Source organism: Brassica napus, chromosome C1 (assembly GCF_020379485.1).
Source record: "Brassica napus cultivar Da-Ae chromosome C1, Da-Ae, whole genome shotgun sequence".
Lineage (NCBI taxonomy): Eukaryota > Viridiplantae > Streptophyta > Magnoliopsida > Brassicales > Brassicaceae > Brassica > Brassica napus.
This window is the reverse complement of record NC_063444.1, coordinates 45762108-45787470: the sequence shown is the minus strand read 5'-3', so window position 1 is coordinate 45787470 and position 25363 is coordinate 45762108. Positions and strand designations below refer to the sequence as shown.

The 25363-nt window shown below is 34.1% G+C and overlaps 3 protein-coding genes and 1 long non-coding RNA gene across 5 annotated transcripts; 2 read left to right on the top strand and 2 right to left on the bottom strand.

Moving 5' to 3' along the window:
• The first annotated feature begins 51 nt into the window (after window positions 1-51).
• On the top strand, window positions 52-949 carry LOC125580293. Its single transcript, XR_007318072.1, has 2 exons — window positions 52-395; window positions 585-949. It is a non-coding gene; the product is annotated as an uncharacterized LOC125580293 (long non-coding RNA).
• Window positions 950-11230: 10281 nt separating this feature from the next.
• Window positions 11231-12136, bottom strand: LOC106368853 (glutathione S-transferase T3-like). Its single transcript, XM_013808919.1, has one exon. The coding sequence runs from the start codon at window positions 12134-12136 to the stop codon at window positions 11231-11233; it is 906 nt and encodes a 301-aa protein (XP_013664373.1).
• Window positions 12137-15213: 3077 nt separating this feature from the next.
• LOC106375103 (growth-regulating factor 5) lies at window positions 15214-19024 on the top strand. 2 transcript variants are annotated; one of them, XM_013814999.3, is made up of 4 exons: window positions 15214-17191; window positions 17477-17990; window positions 18113-18549; window positions 18626-19024. In XM_013814999.3, the coding sequence occupies exons 1-4, from the start codon at window positions 16993-16995 to the stop codon at window positions 18631-18633; spliced, it is 1158 nt and encodes a 385-aa protein (XP_013670453.1). In that variant the 5' UTR covers window positions 15214-16992; the 3' UTR covers window positions 18634-19024. The 2 variants fall into 2 exon arrangements, with proteins under 2 accessions (XP_013670453.1, XP_013670452.1); XM_013814998.3 differs by having other exon boundaries at window positions 15225-17191; window positions 18630-19024.
• Window positions 19025-20065: 1041 nt separating this feature from the next.
• On the bottom strand, window positions 20066-21493 carry LOC106368862 (putative F-box/kelch-repeat protein At4g11770). Its single transcript, XM_048744037.1, has 3 exons — window positions 21045-21493; window positions 20894-20918; window positions 20066-20804 (listed from the first exon to the last, which is right to left on the bottom strand). The coding sequence occupies exons 1-3, from the start codon at window positions 21491-21493 to the stop codon at window positions 20538-20540; spliced, it is 741 nt and encodes a 246-aa protein (XP_048599994.1). The 3' UTR covers window positions 20066-20537.
• Window positions 21494-25363: the final 3870 nt, after the last annotated feature.

Here is a 25363-nt window from a genome sequence, read left to right as displayed (position 1 = left end):
CCGTTATTAACGAGGTCAAAGAAAGTAAGAAACCAGCGCGGCGTTTGTTTTTTTTTCTGTTTTAAAACACAAAACAACACGTAGTGCATTAGAAACATCAAAACTACATGCTGTGTGAATATCTCATTTCCCATTTTGGCTCTAAGAACACCTCTATCGGTGTGTCTAGGGAAGAGTTCTAAAGTAAAAATGCAAAAAAAATAAATGAAAAAAGCATTAATTAGTTAGAACCGGTGCTAAATTAAGGGTAAGTAGAATTGGTAAGAACCGCCTACGTGGCACACGCATATTGGCTTCTTGTTTCTATTGGTCGTCTCTCTCTTCGTCGGTTTTTTTTGTGTGAGAAATCTCGTCTTCTCTCCTTCTCCAAATCCATCCATGAAATCATCTTGAAGGTTCGAATTCTTTGTATTTTTTTGTAATGATTTGAAGTTTGTGAATCTCGTTGGAATTTAAATTTGGTTTCGTTGGGTAATGATTAGGGTTTTTGTTTGAGAAGCGAAATTAGGGATTTCGAGTTGATTGCAAGTTGAATCAAATTGTATTCATCTTTTTTTTTTTGTGTATGCATCATCGGTTCCTAGAATCAAAGCACGGAGATGTTTCAAGGTAGACACAATATGTGACTTCAATGAAGAAAAGGGATTACTTTCTGCTTCTGGGTATCATCATTCTCCTCTTCCTCTCTGGGTCTTTAGCTTCAGCTCCTTCATCAATTTCACCAGCGAGTCAGTCTCACTCTGTTTTCTGCAATGCCTATGATTCTTTTATAATGCTTCTTCTTAATATTTAACTTTTGTTTTAGTGGTAATTAAAAAGAATCGTCACTGCCTTGTTGTTTTGTTTTTGTTTTCATATGTGAAGAAACAGAGCCTCTCCTCCAGAGTAGATATGTTTCTTTTAACGGAAAAAGACAAAAATAGCATTAAATCAAGTTTTTGTTCTCAAACTATCACTCAAGGTCAAAAGTCACAAAATAACACTTAATGTTTTATCTAAAGTCACAAATTTAGAGTTTAGAGTTAAAGGGTGGGGTTTAGAATTTAGGGTTTAGGGTTTAGGGTTTAGGGTTTAGAGTTTAGGGTTTAGAGTTTAGAGTTTAGGATTTAGGGTTTAAGGTTTAGAATTTAGAATTTAGGGTTTAGGGTTTAGGGATTAGGATTTAGGGTTTAGGGTTTAGGGTTTATAATTTAGGGTTTAAGGTTTAGAGTTGAGAAATGAGATTTTGGGGATAAGATTTCAAATTTTGAAAAATAAAAAAATTAAAATTTTGAAAAGATATAATGCTATTTTGGTCATTTTAGTTTTTGAGTGCTATTTTTGTGATATAAACTTAGAAAGTTGCTATTTTGAAGATTTGCCATTTCTTTAACCTCACGTTCACATGTTCTCCTCTCTTTTCTATGCTAACGATATTAGAAATAGTCATCCAAGAACTGTTTAGGAGTGTCATATTATGATTCAAAATATAGACCTGTACAATTTACCAAATTAATATGATGCAACTACTAATGAGTACATGTTTAAACCTATTTTGTTTATACTAAACTGATTTGATGACCTTTGATATCGATTTACCAACTTCAGCTCATCGTTATTTATGCACTGGTGAATCCTTTTCTTCTATTTTGGATACATTCTGAGCATCAATAGAGAATTCATAGAGGTCTGGAAATGTAATCCTCATGAATCGCAGCTCCATGAGTGAGATCTGTTGCATTTCTGAGTTTTAGAATATTAAGCTTGACTATTTCCTTTTTATTATAGTAGTCTGTTCATGTGCAGGGCTGGTGATTTTGACTCGAATGGTTGAACTTCCATCTCAAGAAAGGTGGCTACAAGAAAACAGTCAGGAAACTTTTCTTTAGATATGAAGGTATATGGTTTTCCAAGTACCACCTATATTTATACATTTTTTTATATTTGTTTAAAAAAATTTATTATAAATTTGTATTTCTATTTTTAATATGTTTTTATGTTATATTTTTTTGAATTTTATGAAATCTAATAATTTATAAGTTTTGTAAAATTTAAATTTAATAATTTAATTTCTAAAAAAAAATATTAAGAACCTTATACGAGTTCTCCCAATGGACCTTTTCAAAACAAATTACAATATTAAAGGTTCTAAACTTTATAAAGTACACAATTAATAATTAAATTAATTTTAAGAACCCATTAAGAGTTCTAACCAATGGAGATGGTCTAACCCCTCTAACTATATTTTTTTTTCTTTTGTTCACAACTTCATGCCTCTAAGCTTCTAACTAATTAATAACCATTAAAAACAAGAAGAATGAAAAGGAAAGAAAAGAAAAGAAAAAAAGCAAAGAGAAAAAAATAGAAATAAAGAATACTCTTCTTTTTTATTCTTTTTTTGTAAATTATTGAACAAGACAGATTTCGTTAATTTTGATGAACATGTACAGATTTCGTTTGCGTTTGCATACGTAACAATTTGATAGTAAAAATTGATGGTGTCACTACAAGGAAAAGTTCAATTTCTGACCACCATATTCGAGGGGTGGTGAAAACCTAAATATCTCTATTTACAAAACAAACAAACAAAACATCCAATGATGTCTCTTCCCTAATGTCAGTATCGTTGACTCCATGATCAGCAAACTAAATACTTTCAAATAAAGACTTTGGTTGATCAAACAAGATTTTTTTATCTTCCTTCCTACGAAACACAAAACTCATTATATTTTCCTTTATAAACTCAATGAAAAGAGAAGTTGCATATATATACATAAGAAACCAAGAAACAAAAACTCTTTGTGAGATAACTATAGCTTTGAATAATGGAGGGTAACCAAGATGAATACGAAGAATCATCGGAATGTTTTGTAAAGTATCTAAACCGTCAAGGTGACTGGTTATGAGTTTTCAAGTTATGGTTAGTCCTCCTGGTGGCGTATGGGAGAATGATAACTGTTCTTCCGGCACTTCACCAGTTTGTAAGGCGAAAGCGGGGACTTCGGTATTGGAGCACGAGAGTTCCAAGCGTGGTCTCTATCTTGGATTGGTTATTAGCAGTACCATTTCATTTTCTGCTTCAATGAGCCTCATTCTACTAGTCATCAGCGGCTTAAGACTCAGGTACCAATAGATAATTTAGTTGTATATGCCACAACTCATAGATATTAGTTACTAGCTAGTATAAGTTATAATGATTTGTAGATGATTAATACTTTTGCAATTTTTATGAGAAATGTGTTTAGTGTTCTAAGTTGCAACAAGATGGTACACAAAACTGTTGATTGTGTTTAGAAAAACGCTATTACACTGCAGTTGTAAAATAATGATCGACCATTACTAGACTTATCACAAGATGCTTTGGCCATGATTCACATAGAATTGGTAACCCAACGAATATAGTATAGTGATTAAACAATATATACAACCCCCATAATATTAAGTGCTTAACCTTAAATCTTATAAGAATGTACATCATACATACATTCTTATGAGATCTAAGGTTAAGCACCTAATAGTGATCACATTGATAACACCACAACTCATTTTATACGTGGGTTCAAGCCACATGTTAGTACGTCAATGAGCAGGAGATGGAGCCAATGGCAACAACCGTCGAGGGGATCGTCGTCGACGTGGACAACAACAACAGATGAAACAAATAAGCCAACCTAAAAGCCGAACTAATTGACTTACGAGTATTATAACTGGAAACACGATCCAAAATCCCAAATAAATCATTAGTATATAAATGATTATTTGATCATCAGACTGAACCAATGCGACGGCAAAGAAAAACGCTGCTGATATACAAAGAACCGCTGCTACCATAAATGTTACAAGTATCGCCATTATCATCCGGTTCCTGTATGACAAATATCATCAGAATGTTAATTTCATTGTTATCTTAAAACGTAAGAGTTCTTGCTCAAATATTTTGAGCCTCCAAACAAACATTAGATCTAATTTATGAAATCGATTTATCATAGAATGTTGTCGTTTTGTCAAATTGGACAGATGTACAATACTTTTTTGGCCAAAAGATTTACAATACTTATTTATTTGTTTTAGGCCTGGACACGGATCGGATATCCGGGTTTTTGAAGGTATTTGTGATTTGCTTCGTATGTCACGGATATCTAATTTTTCGATTTGCTTTGCTTCGGAAAAATACGGATATTCGGAAAAATGGATATCTGGAAAATAAATAGATATTTGCGGATATTTACAAATACTTACGGATATCTCATATATTTTGATTAATACAAATAATCTTAAAAAAATTGATACAAATTTGTTTTGTAAAATTGTTTTTTGCATGATATATATGATAAAAATTAAAATAATTAGTGAATCTACATATTTTGTAAATTTTTTTGAACTTAGTTAACAATTATAATAACACAAAACTTAAGAAAAAATTATAATTATCATAAATGTGTTCTCTTCCTTTTATGTAATACTTTTATATAAGTAATAATGTGAATAGAATTTATCAAATCATATGTTAGAATAATAATTATATAATTTTATACATTAAAAACTTTAAATATAATCAAGATATTCATGTATTTATATATTTCCGGATCGGATATCCGCTTTCCAAAATTTTAATATTTGTGATTTGCTTCGATTTTAACGGATATTGATTTTTAGTATTTGTTTTGATTCGAAAGTTTACGGATATCCAGAATTTTCGGATCGAATCGAAACGAATAACGAATCGAATTAAATTTAACGGATAAAATGTTCAGCCCTAATTTGTTTTACCAATTGTCAGAGCAGTTTGTTGAATTAACATCAGTCAACCATTAAACAGCTACAATCATAATAGTCCCTTAAAGACTTTAAATTCTAAGGACATCTCCAACTCATAACAATATTTTAATGTCAAAATCACACTATTTTATTGTGGTTTTAACACTATTTTTTTTTCTCCAACCATAACATAAAACTTCACACTAAAACTAATTACTCTCTCTGTTTCAATTTAATTATCATTATAGAGTAAAATTTCCGTGTAAAAATAAGTGTCGTTTTAAAGTTTTAATGCAAATTTTATCAATAATATATTCTAATTTATTTTTCTATTGGTTGAAATATAGTTTGGTGCATAGGTAATGATGTTTTTATTTTGAAAATATGCAAAATTAAATATTTTTTTAATCAATATGCATAAACCTAAAACGCCAACTAAAATGAAACGGAGTGAGTATATATCATGGACAAGTTGAAGTCAATCTTTTGATCACTAGAATGCATTATTGATGGCTAAAACAAAAACTAAAATGAGTAAGTCAACATTTCGATCACCAAAATCTCTTAAAATTCACTGGTTCATTTATTTCCAGTGATATTGAATTTTAAAATACATTATAAAATAACATGTTTAATAACAATGATTTTAAAAACACATACTCCCTCCGTTCCCGAAAGTAAGATTTTCTAGAGTATTCACGCTTATTAAGAATTTAATAAATGTTTATAATTTAATTTATTTGTTACTTTATTATACACTTTCCAATAAATTTCCACCAATGAAATTTAATCAATTCAAATATTCTTAATTAATGTTTCTCAAAAGTATAAAAAGTACATTAATAATATAGAAAATCTATCTTTGTGGAACGAAAAAAAGTTTTAAAAAATCTTACTTTCGGGAACAGAGTTAGTATTACATAACAATCAATTTCTACATTGAATAGACTCTCGAATGTGTTTTCACTGAAGACTTGCATTGTATTCATCAATGCCTTTAAAAAGATGTTGGCTTAGTTTTTTTTCATATAACAAATTTTGTGGTCTCAACATATATTTTTACTATATTTAAATGGTTAACTAAGTATATTTTAATTTTATATTTTATTAATCAACTAATTAATAATAATTATATATTTATTTGGTTTAATCTGTTTGACATCATCATATTCCTTTATGATATTTTCTATTTTAGTTTTATTTATTATCGGTAATTTCTTTGTATTTTGATGATTTTTTACTTTTTTGTTATTTCCATATTTTTATCAAATATTTTTCGTTAATATTGTATTTTTGTTTATCACTTGAAACTCTTTTTTTTTTGATGAAATTTGATATTTATTGATATGTGAGATAACATTTGCATAAAGAATAAACTAAAAAGAATGAGCTATGCCAAGAATATGAGAAAAGGTTCAAAGAAAGAGATTTGAGATTGCTATATGAAACTAAGGAGCCACTTCAAACCATCGGCGACGTAGCCCTTCAAACTTGTGGCTCGGCCCGTACTTGAGTGAGGAGATTCGATTCCGCATCATCCTATCAATGGAGCGAGTGACCTAAGCTGTTTTAGACCAAGGTTTCTGATGCCTTCTCCCATTGCGCTCCTTCCAAACATGGTAGATGACCATCTGAAACGCCGGTCTGATCAAAACCCAGTCCATAGGGGAGAACCGTGAGGTTGAGATAGATCGAAGAGTACTATCAGACCAGTCTGGATCCATTCGCTGCCCCAATAACCGACCAGCCACATTATCCCACACGGTGTAACTAAATGGGCAAACAAAGAAAAGGTGATCACGAGTTTCATTAGGTTCCCCACATAAAGTACAATGCTGCTGCATACCCCAGTTGCGCATTCTATCGCTCGTAGAGAGCATGTTCCTTACAGCCAGCCAAGTTATGAAGCTGTATTGAGGGATCCCCTGGGAGAACCACACTATCTTACTCCAGGGAACCACTTGAAACTTTACATCTACAATGTATGTATTTAATTTATATATGATAAAGATGTTCACAATCACTTATATAATTTTATATTAAGTTTGTACCATTATATTTTGTTTTTAATTAAAATTAATGTATATAAAAAATTTGGATCTATTTTTGTTGGTATATTAACTCTTTTTTTGTAAAAGTATATTATCTATATTTTTATAAGTCTTGAATTTTAATATATTTGCCTTGAGTTTCTAAAATGTTAGTGACGGCATACGGCATACGGCATACGGCATACGCAGTGACTTCCGGAGGTCAATATTGTGCGGCGAATGCGGGGACTTCGGTATTGGAGCACGAGAGTTCAATGGTTTGGAATGGTTATTACCAGTACGGTTTCGTTTTCTGTTTCTATGGGCCTCATTCTACTAATGATTTAAGAGTATGCCACAACTCGTATTTGATCATTAACTACTAGTAGATAAATTATAATAATTTGTATATTTTAATGAAAATGAGTATTTCTATCATATGAATTCACAAGGGGAGAAGAGTATGTTGTTCATTGTGATTTGGACATGACATATGATTATATCGGTTCAGTGGTTGACTAAGATAATTAATTCAACAAATCAATTGGTCTGATTGGATAAAATGTATTGACTCGTTCGTCACTATTTGGTTGAACGAAAGGACTATACGAGTCTATGATAAATCAATTTTTTTAATCTGGAGGCTCGAAAAACTTGAGCAAGAACTGTTTTTTTTTTGTGTGCAACGTGCAAGAACTGTTAGTTTTAACTTTTATTTAAGATAAAAAAAATCTAACGATATATTTTTTATTTAGGAACCGGATGATAATGGCGATCCTTGTAAAATAAATATGGTTACAGGCTTACAGCGGCTCTTTGTATGTTGGCAGCGTTTTTCTTTGCCATCGCATTTGGTTTAGTCTGATGATTTAAGTGGGATTTTAGATCGAGATTCCAGTTTTACTACTCGTATGTTAACTAGTTCGGTTTTAGTTCGACTTAATTATTTGTTTCATATGTTGTTGTTGTGACCGTTGCTGCCATCTCCTGGACCTTAACAAAGAGGAGTATCATGTGGCTTGAACCTACGTATAACATGACTTACGGTGTTATCAATGTGTCTAATCATATAAGATTTAAGGTTGATTACTTAATTGTATGGGGTTGCATTGTTTAGTCACTACTAATATATATTCGTTTGGTTACTAATGTTTTATGTGAATCATGGCCAAAGTCTAGTAGTGGTCTAGTGAACTAATCATTACAGCGCATATTTGCATTTTCCAAATGGACATTGTTATAGTCTAAAGACTCTAAATTCGAAGAAAGAAATAATAATTTTGGTTAACAAAGAAAACAACGACTTTATTCACATTCTTTCAATAAAGGTTTACAAAAGATATGGTAAGCATTTCACTATGAGAGAGATTAGTATTCCGGCAAACCGTTGGAATTTATGTGATTGTATAGATAAAAAATGTTATATTGCGCTTTATATTAGGCAAATAAATAACTCGTAAAGAACCCTAGAGGCATGAAAAGAGTGGTAGATAGGGTCTATGTCATGAAAGTGAGTCAGAGGGTGAGAAGAAGGTAGGTCTCTTGCCCTATAGTATCCGCCTTACCCACCCGTCATCACCTATATATATGCACTTTCGATTTTAAATTTTAGTTTCTTGAAAGTATAACACAATAAAAACAATTTGAAAAGAAAAAAGAAAAGAAAAGATGATGTTTGATGATGCATAATTGAAACTTATGACATGATTATTGGGGGTCCTTTGCTTTTGGGTCTTTAGAGCATCTTTATAGGTGGGACTTATTTTAGGGCCCTTAACTAATCTTTATTATTATTTTTTGCTTAGGGACTAGAGTAAGGGATTTGGTTAAATTAGTTGATTATTGGTGAGACTTATGTTGTCCCTTAGCTAATTTAATTTATTATTTTATTTAATAAATAATGACATATATAATTTTTAAATAAAACATTAAAAATAAAAATGTAATATTAAAATTGAAAACATAAGAAAATTACATTTTTGAAAGAAAATACAAACATCATAAAAAAAATAGAAAACATAAGAAAATGACATTATTGAAAGAAAATACAAATTATATATTATTTCAAGGATTTCCAAATTTAGTCCATATATTTTCAATCAAATCATTTTTTAAATGTTGATGGACTTGTCTATTCCGAACGCTCGTTCGACGTTCAAGTGTACTCCCGACAGTTGAAGGCATATTGACGGAAAATGTTTGCACATCTTCTTCAAATTCATCAACGTTGTAATTCGTTCTTGATGCTCGTTCATCTTCGACAATCATATTATGGAGTATGATACATGCTCTCATAATATTTCCTATTTTTTCTTTATCCCATATATTAGATGGATTTCTAACAACGGCAAACCTAGCTTGTAGGACTCCGAAGGCACGCTCGACATCTTTTCTCACAGCTTCTTGGGTTTGAGCAAATAATGAATGCTTATGATTTTGTGGTAGTCGGATAGATTGAATAAATGTAGCCCATTTCGGATAAATACCATCCGTGAGATAATATGCATAATGGTATGGAGTACCATTAACATAGAAGTTAACTTGTGGCGCTATTCCGTTAATAATGTCATCAAAAACGGGTGATCGATCGAGAATATTAAGATCGTTCATAGTACCTGGAGCTCCAAAAAACGCGTGCCATATCCAGAGGTCATAGGAAGCTACCGCCTCCAAGACAATCGTTGGTTTTCCGGATCCTCGTGAATACATTCCTTTCCAAGCCGTGGGACAATTCTTCCACTCCCAATGCATACAGTCGATGCTTCCAATCATCCGTGGAAACCCACGTTGTTCTCCACTAGAAAGTAGTCTTTGCAGATCCTCCGGTGTGGGACGTCTTAGGTATTCACCGCCAAACAAGTCGATTATTCCCGCGGCAAAATTGTGCAAACATCTTCTTGCCGTTGTTTCACCAATTCGGACATATTCGTCAACGGTGTCGGAACCACCACCATACGCCAATTGACGAATTGCTGCGGTACATTTTTGGAGCGGAGTTAGACTCGATCGTCCGGTTGCATCTACTCCGAGTTGAAAATACTCAACTTCTGTAGAGAGACGATGCACAATATGCAAGAATAATTCCTTGTTCATTCGAAACCGTCGCCGGAATAAATTGTGCGGGTATGTTGGAGTTTCGCTAAAATAATCATTCCAGAGCTTCTGATGGCCTTCCTCCCGGTGTCTCTCGATAAAAACTCGTTTTTTTCGTTCTTTTGGTGTGGGATTGAAATCAAAATCTTCAAATAAATCTTCAAAAATGTCATCTAATTCATCATCATCATCTTTGTGGTAATGATAATGGGAAGAAGATGCCATTGACAATTTTTTTAAAGGGAAAAAATGTTTTGAAATTTAAGAGAAGATGAGACTTTGCACATTTGTAATGAGAGAATAAAACTCAATACTTATTTATATGATAAAGATGAAGTTTCTACAAACCTCCCGTGATAGAATTATTTTTCTTTAGTACAACTTGTGACTTATTGGTAGGAAGCTAAATAAACATGTGCTATGGATCATGTGACTTATTGGTACAAAGGAACTGAACATGTGAATGTTGAGAACAAAAGCGTCATGTGCTTTGCAAAGAAACGGAATCCATACATTGAAACTATCAAACATTAGACTAACATAACCAGCAAGCGTATTACCACAACAAGAACAACTATGACTATTACAAAGCACTCAAACCCCTTTATCATACATGATTTCTCCTTAGCCAAATCACCCACCATCTTCTCTAGCTTTCGTAGCTTCTCCTCAGTGTCATAGTCAGGTAAAAGGGTTAGGCTATCTACCTTTTCAGATAGCTGAAACACGTGTATATCTCTGGCTCTCATCTCATCCATCACCGCCTCATCCCACCATTTGAAAATATGGCAATCGCCATCGTCCTTATTTGCGCAAGTGTAAAATCTTCTCCCTGTTTAACATACGCAAAAACTCGATAATCAATCCTTCTTCACAGGCTAAGTACTTAAGCAACTACCATAGTACATACCTTGATCATTCCTGGAGTTAGATGTTGCAAGCACTGGGTGAGCACCACAATAGCAGACCTGCGGGAAACCAAACTCTACCTCCGGTTGCGGAGGGTAGTGAACTTGTGAACTACGTTCCAAGCTTAACTCAGCTTGGTCGCGTCGTATGAGATCCTCTGTCTCGCTGTAGCCACTGTCATCATTGTTTCCAAATAATGGCTCGTCTTCTGATGGCTGCGAGTAGCTGTAACGTCCCATTTTCAGATACTTAACCTGCAGACATTGTCGAGCCATGTTAGAAACATAAAGGCATACTAGTTAGAAACATAGAAATATACACATAAACAATAACACAAACATTGAAAGAAAATCATTCATTGAATATTACGGGAACTACATAGAAATATACACATAAACAATAACACAAACATTGAAAGTGACGACATACAAGAACTAGAAACAAGAACATCTAATTTTTTTTCAGAATAACTCGGCTAGGAGCTTATTCTTCGCAGATTCTTCCCTCTCAGTCAATGGAACAAGCTTGGTAAGGAGAGTGTCTAGTATTGCTAGCCTCGACAGTCTCTCCTTCCTCACCAAATCGTCCTTCTTCATTTCCCAAACTGTTGCAATCTCAGCCATGGACTTCCCTTTACCCGTATTTCTTTTAGCCTTAGCAGCCTTGACACCTTCGGGCCTGGTCTCAACATCAACGAAGCCTTCGTTGGTAGAAGTTTGGGAATCTGTCTGCACATTCTTCCTCTTTGAAACGCCACCAGCTTTGGGTGTGTTAAGGCTGAGCCACTTCTGTTCAAACCTCAACACACACCAAGCATGTTCAAGGGTAAACTTGTGCTGTTGATCAGAGAAGAAAATTTCATGCGCCTTCTTCAGAACGTCTGTGTCAGACTCACCACTGCTAATTTGTCGCTGAGCTGCCGAGTATGCACCACAGAACTTGTTAACGTCATCATTGATTCTATGCCACCTCTTCTTGCAACAACCTTGCTCTCTCACACCATCCTCTCTTCCATGAGCACTCTCTGCATAATACTTAGCAACCCGTGTCCAGAAGGCCCCCGACCTCTGCTCATTTGCAACAATCGAATCCTTCGAAGTGTTGAGCCACACACTGATCAGCACCTCGTCATCTGCAGGGTTCCACTTGCGTCTTACAGGACGGGCAGCTTGTGCGTCTACTGGTGCGTCGACTGGTGCGTCTTCAGGTTGTTGAGAATTGAAAGCCGGAAATGTATCGGATTCTCCAAAGTTGACACTAGAATGAAAACTTCCATAAGGGAAGTTTTCATGATAAACGCTTCCTTGTTGACTGTGAAGCAGTCCTACGTAGCTAGAGGACTGACTAGGAAGATTGCTTGGATCCATACAAGAGAGTAAGATAAGAGATAGAATGGAAAAAGAGTTATGAGATAGAAGAGATAAGAGATAAGAGATTTTATAGCCTCAAGTGAAGTCTATAAACTCATAATGGTGAACTCCCAACAAGAAATGTCAAATCCTAACTTATTACACCAAAAAAAACTATCAACTTTCCTAACAACATCATTAATGTAAACGGATTTCGTTTAAAACCTACTGTATACATCCTAACTAAGCAGAAAACGATGTCAGTGTCTTTAATATACAACTACCACACACAACTTCAAATTAGTATTCAAGTTTTAAATCGTAACAACATCCCTTGTATTGAATTTTAAAAAAAAATAAAACAAGAGACGACTTGAAAGATGAAGTATAGAAGCTACATTTATTCTTATATGAACTATTAAGTAAACGATTTCACATATTTGATCTATGAACTATGGCTACGCGGAGACACAAAACCAGTTATAGGATCCAAAGCATCGAAACTAAACTATCAAACAATTCTTTCATGTTGCTAAAATCAGTTACTGATTTGTTATACATTTGTTCTCGAACCATACAAATACGGAGTCTAGTTTTTGATCTCAAACAATCAAACAAGCTACAACCAAACTCAACGGTTCAATCTAAACGAGACAATCAAACAAGCTACAATACGAAACAATCAAACGAGCTACAACGACTACAATAGTTCAATCTATACAAAACAATCAATCAAGCTACATCGAAAATAATCACACAATCCAACCATTTAAATTTTTAAAAATCTATACGAAAGTAGGAAACATTTGCGAACCCTAGAATATGTACAATTGTTCTCGAACAACATAGAATCTATACCACTACTCAGCATGCACTATTCCTAAACCCTATAATTTTCAATTTCAGATGGGAGTTAAAGAAAATACCTCGGTAACGGCTAAGGATTGAGCTCGGGTAGAGTTTCAGACGATTTGGGGAAGATGAGACCCTTCATACAAGACCGGAATCGAACGGAAGTCGATGGAGCTCGGGATCTCGATCTGCGGATCAAACGCCAACGGAAGCTGCGATCTCTCGTGGTGGTGAGTTGGGCTTTCGATTGAGGAGACACACCGACAGAAACTCAGGTGAAAGAGAGATCGATCTGAGGAGATCAGCTTATCGCCTTCTTCATTTCGTATTTCGCATTTGTGTTTCAGAATGAGATTGACGCGAAGACACAGACAAACGCGACGATTTCATCTCCCAATCCCGACCCGACACGTAGCCTCACGGGACGAGCCCATCATCCCTTATTTTAGGCCCATTCCACTCATTTTCTTTTCTTTTGGATTTATTTTCGACCCAAATTTCTTAAGGGCCCTGCTTTAAGGGACCCCGATGCTGATGCTCTTAATACACATATATTTGTATGTATATATTATATATGCGTATATAATTGTGGGCTAAAGATTTTACGGAAACTCAAACCGAAAGTTCCTTTAGACCATGATTAATCCATGTTTTTAGGGAGAGATTCTTAACTTCGGATAAGAACCGTTTCTTAACTTTTTTTTAGTTTTTAACTAAGAAAATCTAAGATCCGTCTTTTAAATAAAAGATATAAGAGCCGGCTCTTACGAAAAGTGTAAAAAATAAAAAATTATATCAAATCATGAGTTAAGAACCTCAAATTAAGAACCCGGATTAATCATGTTTCTTGTGGTTTAAAATGGCTCTTGATTCAAAGGTCTTTCCACCTTCTTCATCTAACTTATTCACATCAAGATCGTCACTTTGACAACCCCCTATAGATCTATCTGTTTAGCGCTCTATGTATTTAGATACCATCTTATGTATCTACGTACAACAGCACGTATTTTCTTGAAAAGTGTATAGTGTGATGGTTAATTGCCATCTATAATTCCCCTATACAAAATCGCAAGTTGTACTTAACAATTACACCACTTTAAAAATAATTTATCTTCATCGTTCCAAATTGTAGTAAATTATTTTTTCACTCAACTTTTTTTTTGGATCAAACTTACTTAACTTTTATACCATTAAGTTTCACGAATATTTCCTTATGTTTCATAGTTCTCTACTAATGTAGCAGAAACTACCATAGTTCTCTACTAATGTAGCAGAAACTACGATAATGTAAATAATCTACTGATTCTGAGAATACTTAGGAAACTTTAATTTTTTGAACTCGTTGAGATCCACATATCTATCGAAAACTAGGCTGATAATACTCTTCTCAGGGCTTAACAAAAGCTCTTTATAAAAATATCAATAATCTGAATACAAGCTTAAACCTAAACAGCTATATATAAGAAAATCGTAAAACCCTAAAATAATAAAAATAATTATCTAAATAATTAATAAAATAAATAATAAGATATTTGGAAAGATTCCAAATATTTATCTGCATCATTCTCTCGGGTCGGAGAAGATTGTCCTCGAAACTTAATTGTGATCTTCAAATAATATTTTTCTTCTTTTCTTTCTACGATAATAACGTCCAAGTTGGAAAAAGTAATAGCTTCCATCGTACTGATCCATCTTCATCTTGTCTTTGCAAATCCAAAGATGGCTTATTGAAGATTCGACGTTTCCATGCGTTACCATATCACAACGTGAGGAAGTACTTAGTGTATCTTTCTTCTCTGAAACACATGTTGTAGCATGTTCCTCTTTATGCGTGAATCCAACTCCTTGCTTGTTGATGACTTGGAAACTTTTGTTAGGCGTTTAGACCACACCGTTTTTGATCCCAAACGCACGAAGATCAGATTCAATGTATTTGTATTGAATCCAATCATCATCATCATAGACGTCAAAAATTAGATCTCCAACAATAGCTTTGTAGACTATTTCTTCGCTTTCCGCAAACAAATTCTCCATAATTCCGAAATTGAGTTTTGATAAAAAAATCCGTAAAATCCTAAAAATAATTATCTAAATAATTAATAAAATAAATAATAAAATATTTAGAAATATTTCAAATATTTATCTGCATCATACTATACATCAAAGATACAGCAAATCATTTTTATCAAAAGTTCTCAAAGATACAGCAACGTTGCGAATCATTTTTATCAAAAGAAAAGCAATGTTACCAATCAAACTTTTTGTCATCCAAACAAATCCTCATAAACTTTAGCAACAAAAAAATGTTTTAGAAAACTAAATTTTGATGAACATGAATCAAGTTTATACGCATGTGTGAATTACGTATATACTTATTGTATGTGAGTATGTAAAGAATGGTAGATTGTAGGTGTGTAAGAAGAAAGATCTAGGGGGCCTCAAAAAAGAAAGGAGAAAAGGACATAGCATGTGAAAAGAGACAGAGAAACAAACAGACTAGTGAACAGTTTTACTCTTTATTTTCTCTGCACTTAATGAACCCAAACCCTCTCTGAAGTATTTCTGATTCTTCACATGCATTTCTCTTCTTTATTTATTCCTATTCTACAATACATTTGTTGAAGAAATTTTATAATAAAAAAACTTTTTTTTTTTAAAGAACAAAAGTACTTTCACTTCACTAGCAGCCATACAAACCTAGTCCCCCTTCTCTATCCAATGGTCTCTTCCCTGCTCTCTATTTCTCCTCTAAACACCCTTTCTTTCTTTCTCATTTGCCATTTTGCCAGCTTTTGAAACAACACCACATTACATTTCTTTCTATACTTTTATCTCACGAAGAAAAACCTATTAAAACTTTAGTAAGAAAATGTAAAATTGTAAAAATATATCAAGTGCTACGTTTCTTTTAGTAAGCCAGTCAGAGATTTGTGCAGTGAGACAAGAAGAAAGAAGCTCATTCCCATTTCTATCAATATATATTCGTCAATTCTCTTTCAACACATCTATGATCTCAGTTGTTTCATCTATCCGATTTTCCTGTCTTAAGACAGTAATATCAGGGCTCGCTAAATTTAATAAACTAGGGCTCAGTGGCACTCATTTTTAGGCCATGAAGAAGTGCTGGGGTACAGCTGATATTGAAAATGGCATCTGCCCAACGGAAGAAAAAAAGATTCCAAAAATCAACGCACCTTTTTCTAATACAAATACATTTTTATGGGTATAATAATTTTATAAAAAGAGTAATATTAAAGAAGATTGAGAAGAGATGAAAGAAATTTGAGAGTAGATGAAAGAGTAATCAGAGAGACAAAAGCATCAAGTGCTGCAGAAGAAGCAACAGAAACACTGGGCCTGAGTCTCATCAGATTTGCCAGTCTTTATAGGACCACACTCTTCTCCCTCTTCCTTACATTTTTATCTATCTATTTTGACATTTACAATATTGGATATTTTAATGTTGTTTTGATTTTACACTACATGGCAAATCTCCTTAAAATTAAGCTCTTGCCCTCATCTGACATTTTTTTTTCTTTGCACAGTTTATATATACCTCTCTTAAACTTTAGTTTATGAATATTTGGTGATATTACTCTTTGGTTTAATTGTTAACAAATATAAATTAATACCCCACCACCTAAAAAAACCCTACTTTTTTATAGTAATAGAATGTGATCACTTATCTTATGTAATTGTATAGTAATCTATATTCTGTAAATGACTTGATCTTCCCTAAGTACAAAATAGAGTATATATATAAAGGAGGGGTTAGCCTTTTCACAAGGTCGAAGCTAGCTAGTGTTCATGCAAATTGCATCTGAGGAATATATGCTTAATTAGAGAGTGAAAGAGAGAGAAAAAAGGACAGAGAAAGTGGACTTCCTTGTCTGTCTGTGTCATAAACTCAAGAACCCTAGCTAATCTCTGAATCTATCAAGAAAGCTCTTTGTCTCTTCTTTTTATTCTCCTTTGATTTTGCTACATAACCCTTTGAGGAAAGCAAGAGAGGAACAAGAAAGATGATGAGCCTAAGTGGAAATAGTGGGAGACCAATAGGGAGGCCTCCATTTACACCAACTCAATGGCAAGAACTGGAGCATCAAGCCTTAATTTACAAGTACATGGTCTCTGGTGTTCCTGTCCCACCAGACCTCATCTTCTCCATTAGAAGAAGCTTGGACTCTTCCTTGGTCTCTAGACTCCTCGCTCACCAACCACGTAAGCCCTAAACTTTGATTTCAATTTCAACAAACTTTTATATGTTTCTTTAAATCTTTCTTGATTTCCTGGTTGTTTTTCTCTTTGCATAAAGCTTCAATCTTTTGTTGATTCTCATGCCTCTAAAGTTTACAGCCTTATAGTGTATGGGTTTCTGTCTAAGACAACTTTCACAAGCTTGTAGTGATTATGAGATAATTAACTTTCATTAAGGTCTTAACTAGGGTTTTACAACATGCATCATGATTAAATTTTAGGGTTTTGGTTAATTAAATATTGATGCAGTTGGGTGGGGATGCTACCAGATGGGATTTGGGAGGAAGCAAGATCCAGAACCAGGGAGATGCAGAAGAACAGATGGTAAGAAATGGAGATGCTCAAGAGAAGCACACCCTGATTCTAAGTACTGTGAAAAACACATGCACAGAGGAAGAAACCGTGCCAAAAAATCTATTGATCAGAGTCAGACAACAGCTCCTTTAACATCACCATCTCTCTCTTTCCCCAACAACATCCCAAGCCCCACCTTGTCCTCTTCTTCTACTACTTATTATGCTTCTTCTTCATCCCCATTAGCTGAGGCTTACAGTAACAGCAATAGGTTTGGTGTTGGTAGTAGTAACAGTAGAGGTTACTTCAATAATCATTCCTTTGATTATCCTTACCCTTCAACTCCACCTAAACAGCAACAACAACAACAACAAACTCTTAGTCATGTTTCTGCTTTGTCACTTCATCAAAACACATCTACTCCTCAACTCAATGTCTTAGCCTCTGCAACTGACCACAAAGACTTCAGGTTCTGTATCTCATTTTTTTTTCATTTCCATTGTTCATTATTTATGTTTTGTTAGTTCTAGAAAAAGAAAGGCGTGATATTAAATTATACTATGTGGAATCTACTTTTAATTATGATTGTAGATATTTTGAAGGGATTGGGGAGAGAGTTGGAGTTGGGGAAAGAACTTTTTTTCCAGAAGCTTCTAGAAGCTTTCAAGATTCTCCATACCATCATCACAAACAACCGTTAGCAACAGTGGTGGATGATCCGTACGACTATACTACTGATAATAAGTTTGATCATCATCACACATACTCATCTCAACATCATCATCATAACGACCAAGATCATCGACAACAACAATGTTTTGTTTTGGGCGCCGACATGTTCAACAAACCCACAAGAACTGTCTTGGAATACACATCGAGACAAGATCATCTTAATCAAGAAGAGGAAGAGAAAGATTCATCGGACACGAAGAAGTCTCTTCATCATTTCTTTGGTGAAGAGTGGACACAGAACAAGAACAGTTCAGATTCTTGGCTTGACCTTTCTTCCCACTCAAGACTCGACACTGGTATGTAATGTGCTATCCAACTAGATAATAACAGTTTTGATAGTTTTTTTAAATTATTTCGAACTTAATTTTTGAGGTAGCTGATTGATGAGGCCAGATAGCATCAGTGATGGGTCTGCACCAACACACACACAAACACGTTTGAAGGGTCACATTTCACATCTATTTCCATGGAACATTGAGACAAGACACTGTTTGCAGAACCCTTATATGTATATACATTAGTATAATGATCTCTTTCTTCTCTCTATTCTCTATGTCTTGTGTCTGTTAGGTCCCAACAGGAAAATTGATCCGACATTTATCTCTGTGTGTGTTTCTCCTGCTTTTTCTGGCTGCTGTTTTTTTGTTCCAGGCTATCGTTTTATTATATTTTACAGTAGCTGAAAGAAACACTATATATTGTTCATTTGTTTCTTAGGATGCCAGCATCTTTAGTTGCTTATGGAATTATATAACTTGTTCTTTTCCTTCATTTCTTCCAGTGTCAGTCTTTATTTTCATAGAAATAAATAGAAAACAAAAATGTATGCAAAAGGCATAGGTAATCATGCATGGCTTAGTAATTCAAAATTTACTCTAATCCTGAACGTAGCATGTTCTTTATGTATATAACAAATCAAATGACGTATACATATATACTCAAAAGTCTTGTGCCAAAACGAGTGATCAAAACCAAATATAATATAGAGATGTGATAATGGGTTTTGTTAGCGGGTTTTTAATGGGTTAAAAAAAAACTAAATGTCCATTTAGACCCATTTAGTTAAATGAGTTTTAAAAGGATAGTTTTGTTAAGATCCATTTATTAAATGAGTTATACTTAAAATTAGTGGGGATCTGAACTTAATATAATTAATTAATTATTTTTTATAGAAAAATATGATTGTATAGTTTTGGCGAACAATTCGATTTTACGATTTATACGGAAAAATTCCGATTTTGCAGTTTTGGCAAAAAAAAATTGGATTTTATAGTTTTGACGGAAAACACATTTTCTGGTTTTGGCGGAAAAATTTGATTATGCGGTTTTGGCGAGAAAATTCGATTTTGCGGTTTTAGCGGGAGAACTCAATTTTTATGGGTTTGGCGGGAAAATTCGATTTTACGGTTTTGGCGGGAAAACTTGTTTTTTTTACTGTTTTGGCAGAAAAACTCGATTTTTGGTTTTGGCGGAAAAACTCAATTTTACAGATTTGGCGGGAAAACTCGATTTTTTACGGTTTTGGCGGGAAAATTCGATTTTACGGTTTTGGCGAGAAAACTTGATTTTACGGTTTTGGCGGGAAAACTTAATTTTACGGTTTGTGCGGGAAAACTCGATTTTGCGTTTTGGCGGAAAAACTCGATTTTACGGTCTTGGCGGGAAAACTCGATTTTACGGTTTTGGCGGGAAAACTCGATTTTTACGGTTTTGGCGGGAAAACTCAATTTTACGGTTTGTGCGGGAAAACTCGATTTTGTGTGTTTGGCGGAAAAACTCGATTCTACAATTTTGGCGGGAAAACTCAATTTTTACGGCTTTGGCGGAAAAACTCAATTTTTACGGTTTTGGCGGGAAAAATCGATTTTACGGTTTTACCAGAACAATTTGATTCGCGTTTATATAGTAAAAATCAGTTAAAATTTTTTATTTGTTTCATTTAATTTTTGTTAAAAACCATAAAGTTAAAACAACTAAAAATTAAATCAACAATAGTTTAAATGAGTCTAAATGGGTTAGTACAAAATTTGTGGATCTAAATGGATATCCGTAATAGACCTATTTTTAAATGGGTCTAAACGGATATGAGTTTTAAATGGGGTGGGTCTTAAATGTGGTGGATTTAAATGGGGTGGATTTTACCATTTTAACATCCTATATAATAGTAACAATTTAAGAAAAATATTCAACAAGACAGCTTTATAGATATTGTCGTTTATGGGAAAACAATCATATGGTTGAGCAAAAAGGAAAGCTTAAACTGCTTTCTTATATGTCGAGTCGCTCAAATAGTAGCAACAAAGAGTTGTTCTAGTGGACATGACTTGGGGACCGTAAGCACAACGTCACACCACTTAACCTTCCCACAAATCTCTTGTATGCTACGTTTTTCAAGCGCAATCTCAGCACACCATATCCTCTTCTCCTCCTTCGTAGAACAAATAGAGCACACATTTTGCACCCATAAAAGCACAATCTTTCCGCCACAATTCTCCAATCTCAGAGAACCATAATAAGGCTTTGGTAATTTAGGCAGTTTTTCCATAATACCCTTCAAAGATATCCAAGATCTTCCCACATAGTTGTACCATTCAAGCATTCTAAACGATCTGTTATATCACGCAAGAATTATGATAACACGGCAAAAGCATCTTGAATCCTACTGCTATCACCACATCTCATTTATTTTCTTTGGGATTATAAACCACAACAGCCTTGCCCCTAAACAAGAGGTAAAGATTCCCTTTGAAGGCACAAAATTCGTCTATATATGTCCCGTATATGGCTGCGCTAGGGATTGGCACATGCCCACATCTTGGTTTCAGGATCGAAAGATTCTAAAAAGTTTGAGAAATCGCGATATGTGATTCTTCCTACTACAAATATTTTCCCATCAAAAACACTCACAAGGGGGTTTTTCTTGGCCACCAGCATGCTTGGAGCTTCATGCCATGTGTGAAACCGACAGTCCATGATAAATACCCTAGTGGAGGGCTCATGATTGGCGTAGATATCAGAACCAACTATGGTAGAAATCCACCGACACTCATCAGGGCCAAAATTATGAGCTGGGAACGAGACCAGAAGATTGCCACTCCTAGTGCGATTCCTCACGATTCTTACAACCAGCCAACATTGTTCATAATGGCAACGAAGCCTCATGCAATTAGCAGCCACAACGAACACCGCTGGTATGAGAGAGCTATCAGAACAAGTAAGTACTACTATCAATACTGCCATTGAACACAGTATTTTCTATTGAAGATAACTAGACTCTTTTCCCATCTAGTTTTCAGCAATGCAGAAGTGAAAGCTCAAGGTCGTGAACTGTTAGAAAAAGTGTGGAGCACGGTTATAACTTTACCAGACGAGCAGTTTTGGAGACATTTGTCTACACCACATGATATCATCTTTGAAGCTGCAAAAAGGGGAAATTTGGAGTTCCTACTAACCGCTTTCCGGACATATCCGGATTTGATATGCCACATAGATGGAACCTAACGAACAGTGTATCACATTGCCGCTTCATGGCGTCATGACCCATTTTCCGGACGATCTACCAATTAGGAGCATTGAAAGATAACATTGTTACTAGAAGTGAAAACGAAGGTAACTCAATGCTTCATCTTGTAGCTTCTACAGCTTATGGTGAGAGGTTGAGTTATGTGTCAGGGCCGGCTCTCCAGATGCAACATGAGTTGCTCTGGTTCAAAGCTGTGGAATAACTCTTGCCTAAGAAATACCAGAATCTAAGAAACCGAGAGGAGCTTACACCACATGAAGTTTTTGTGAGGGATCACAAGATATTAAGAGAACAAGGTGAAAAGTGGCTCAAGGAAACTTCAACATCATGTTTGCTAGTTCTTGCGTTGATAAAAACAGTCATTTTTGCAACTGTATTCACCGTACCCGGAGAAACTAACGAGGATACTGGTGCCCAAAAATTGGACAAAGATTTTCATTTGTTGTTTTCATCATGTCGGCGGGAACTGGTCTTTCTACCTTCTTCTTGTCCATCACAACGTCCATATACAGCAAGACTAATTTCAAAGCCAACCTTCCCATGAAGTTGATATGTGATATGATTACTCTCTACTTATGCATCATTTCCATGCTAGCCAACCTTCCCGTAAAACAGTTATAGCTGTTTTAACTCATTTACTTATATTTTTCCTTCATTTCCAATGTCAGTCGTCCTTTGCGATTACATGTTCAAATAATAGAAAACAAAATGTATGCAAAATGCGTTTGCTAAGGGATAATATTCATGGATTAATTTGATATTTACTGTAAGCAAAGTCTGTAGATTGAGATTATTCACAAGTCAAATGAATTGTATATAGACTAAAAAATCTTGTGCCACACATTCATAAAATAAGATAGTGATCAAAAACCAATTATTTACCAATTATTTAAAATATTTAACATGAAAGCACTATAGATTGTGTCGATTTATGGAAAAATAATCATATACATTTTTGGTATATTCTTCCCTCCATGCATGTGATTACTCTTGAATCCAAGTATAAAACTTTTATGTGCGTATGATTAGTTGGAATCATTAGCAAGCTAGTTTTTCATACTAATATAATATTTATCTATATGATATATGTATGATGGGTATTTAAAAAGCATGTTGCCAACAAAGATTCTGTGAGCGGAATCAGTTCCAGCTCAAAACCATCACATCTTTGCTCAGTGAACAAGGATAAAATCTAATCATCATCATCTTCAACCATGACACTTTGAGAACACCAAAAATTTCCCAAAGCATACATATTAAGTACTCATGATCGGTGTAGCCTCAAGCTCTACAAATACTCACTAGCACTAGTTCTAACCAAACCAACACAAGAGGCCGGTTATCGATTCCCATTACCATACGAATCTTTTGTAACATTTTCACTTTGCTACATTACATAAGAAAATGCAGAACTAAGCAACAAAGATTTAACATATAAAACATGAAAATATTCAACATTCTCTGATTATAGTTTTCAAGAGCTATCAAATAGGAAAGAGTCAACATTTACTGCTTCCAAGAGCTATTATTAACAGTCTAAGCTGTGTCTCCTACCTAAAATTGATTAAAGCAAAACAAAACATGATCTTCCTATCATACTCAGCCTTGATTCTCAGTATAACATCACACAAACAAACCGAAACATCGCACAAAATGGATAAACAAGGGGTTTGTGTACAACCCTGGAATCAATTAGAGAATATAACAAGAGGACAACACATATGTTTTTGTTTTGAAACATGTCACAAAATCGCTAATAACAATTTACATAACTTGAGTCATTCTTTCAACCTCTCTGTTTCACTCTAGTTTTAGCATATCTCGTTAGGCATGTAAATGAAAAAACTCTACGACCTTAAAAGAACAAAAAGAGATCAGAAATAAAAGAAGAATACAAATGAAATTGTCGAATCAAGAATGTACCCATTTACAGAGGATTCAATCTCAATCGCCATTACCCCCATTTCTTTTGACCTCATATACAACTAAGGGGCCTAAGCCCATTTAGTTATTGCGTACAAACAAAAGCATCCTTGGGTCTTATTGAACTGATGATTTGTGAAAATTTGGAGATATACCAAATTCAAGGGATTTTCTATAAATTTGGGATGTAAACAAAATTTTAGGAGGTTATTAGAATGGAATTTGGGGCTTTGAGAAATAAATAAACACAATATTTTTAAGTTGAAATTATTTTTAAATCAACGCATGAATATTATACTATACCCAGAAAATATGAAAACAACGACTGAAAATTACACTATATGATCATATCATTTTGCTCACTAAATTATACTAGTCATTTTTCTTTATCGTATCCATAGTGTCATGTTAAGATCAGAAAAATCTGAAATTACAAATTTGTATTTTGGTCCTAGGTACATTCAGCAAACTACTCTCCTCCATCAATTAACACATAATTTCTCAGGATTACATATCCAAATTACTCTGATTTTCTTTTCCATAAGCAAAACAAAAGAGATAATAAACAAATAACAATTTCATAAAGCATGATGATGAGAGGGTGATGTTTGATATTTAGAAGTTATATATTGTGGTTGTTGAGGAGTTGTCATTCAGCGTTGCTGATCTGTTATGAAGGAGAAGTTCTGGAGAAGAACAATCTTCTTGTTTTGAAAGGCACTCTTTGATCTTATTTTGATCCCTTCGTCGATCATATTAGAGCAACGAACCATTTCTCTGGTTTTCAACTGATTTGATAGTTTTATTTTTGGGTTGGAAGGTTTAAAGAGAAGATATAAAAGAATCATGGTTTTTTTTCAAATTCCATCTCTTTACATGGTATTTCTTTTTGTTGAATTTGGAGTGTAAATCCCAAATCATTCTTGATATATGTCATTGATGAAATCCATATTTTCCAATAAGGGGAGAATTGATAGGATTTATATAAATGATATATTCAATAACCATGGATTTGTAAAAGTTTTTATGAATACCATATTCAATAAGAGAGGATTTGGAAAAAAAAACCTAGAGTTTTATGAAATTCTAGTTTCAATAAGCCCCACTTAGTTTCTTTTGAGTTTTGGAGCTACTTTAACCTAATTAGTGGTCCAGACAGTTCACATTGGTTGGATTTGTCAACTGAATAAGTTTACAACAGTGATTCGGGCATTGTGATCTTTAGATCGATCTCTGTCGAATATCATTTGAATCTAAGATATTGGATCTACATAGGTACCTACAGCATTCTCGGTTCAATTTCAGATCGGTTCAAACCAAATCCAATCGAGTCGGATCACATATTTAAATATCTATAAAATATTTTTAGTTTCGGGTAACTACTAGATTAGAATCACTTGGAATATATAAAATAAATCTTAGAATGGTATAAGTTGTTATAAATTGTTAAGAAAAACCACACCATCATTTCTGTTACATTTTTTCTGATAGTTAACAAACAAAAGCTTTAATTCATTCGGATATTCACATGGTGATAGAGAGAGAGACTAGACGTATATAGAAAACAAGATGATGACATTGACCCATTTGAGATAGATCAAATCGTTATCCTTATAAAGTAATGTCTATTAATTATGATTATAAGGATGGGTCCATAAATGGAA

Coding starts and splice junctions, on each gene's coding strand:
- LOC106368853 (XM_013808919.1), bottom strand. CDS start 12,136: ATGGATCCAAGCAATCTTCCTAGTCAGTCCTCTAGCTACGTAGGACTG.
- LOC106375103 (XM_013814999.3), top strand. CDS start 16,993: ATGATGAGCCTAAGTGGAAATAGTGGGAGACCAATAGGGAGGCCTCCA. Junction 17,192..17,476: donor ACTCCTCGCTCACCAACCAC/GTAAGCCCTAAA, acceptor ATATTGATGCAG/TTGGGTGGGGATGCTACCAG. Junction 17,991..18,112: donor ACTGACCACAAAGACTTCAG/GTTCTGTATCTC, acceptor TTATGATTGTAG/ATATTTTGAAGGGATTGGGG.
- LOC106368862 (XM_048744037.1), bottom strand. CDS start 21,493: ATGGCAGTATTGATAGTAGTACTTACTTGTTCTGATAGCTCTCTCATA. Junction 20,919..21,044: donor TGGGCATGTGCCAATCCCTA/GCGCAGCCATAT, acceptor ATGTGGTGATAG/CAGTAGGATTCAAGATGCTT. Junction 20,805..20,893: donor GGATTCAAGATGCTTTTGCC/GTGTTATCATAA, acceptor ATATCTTTGAAG/GGTATTATGGAAAAACTGCC.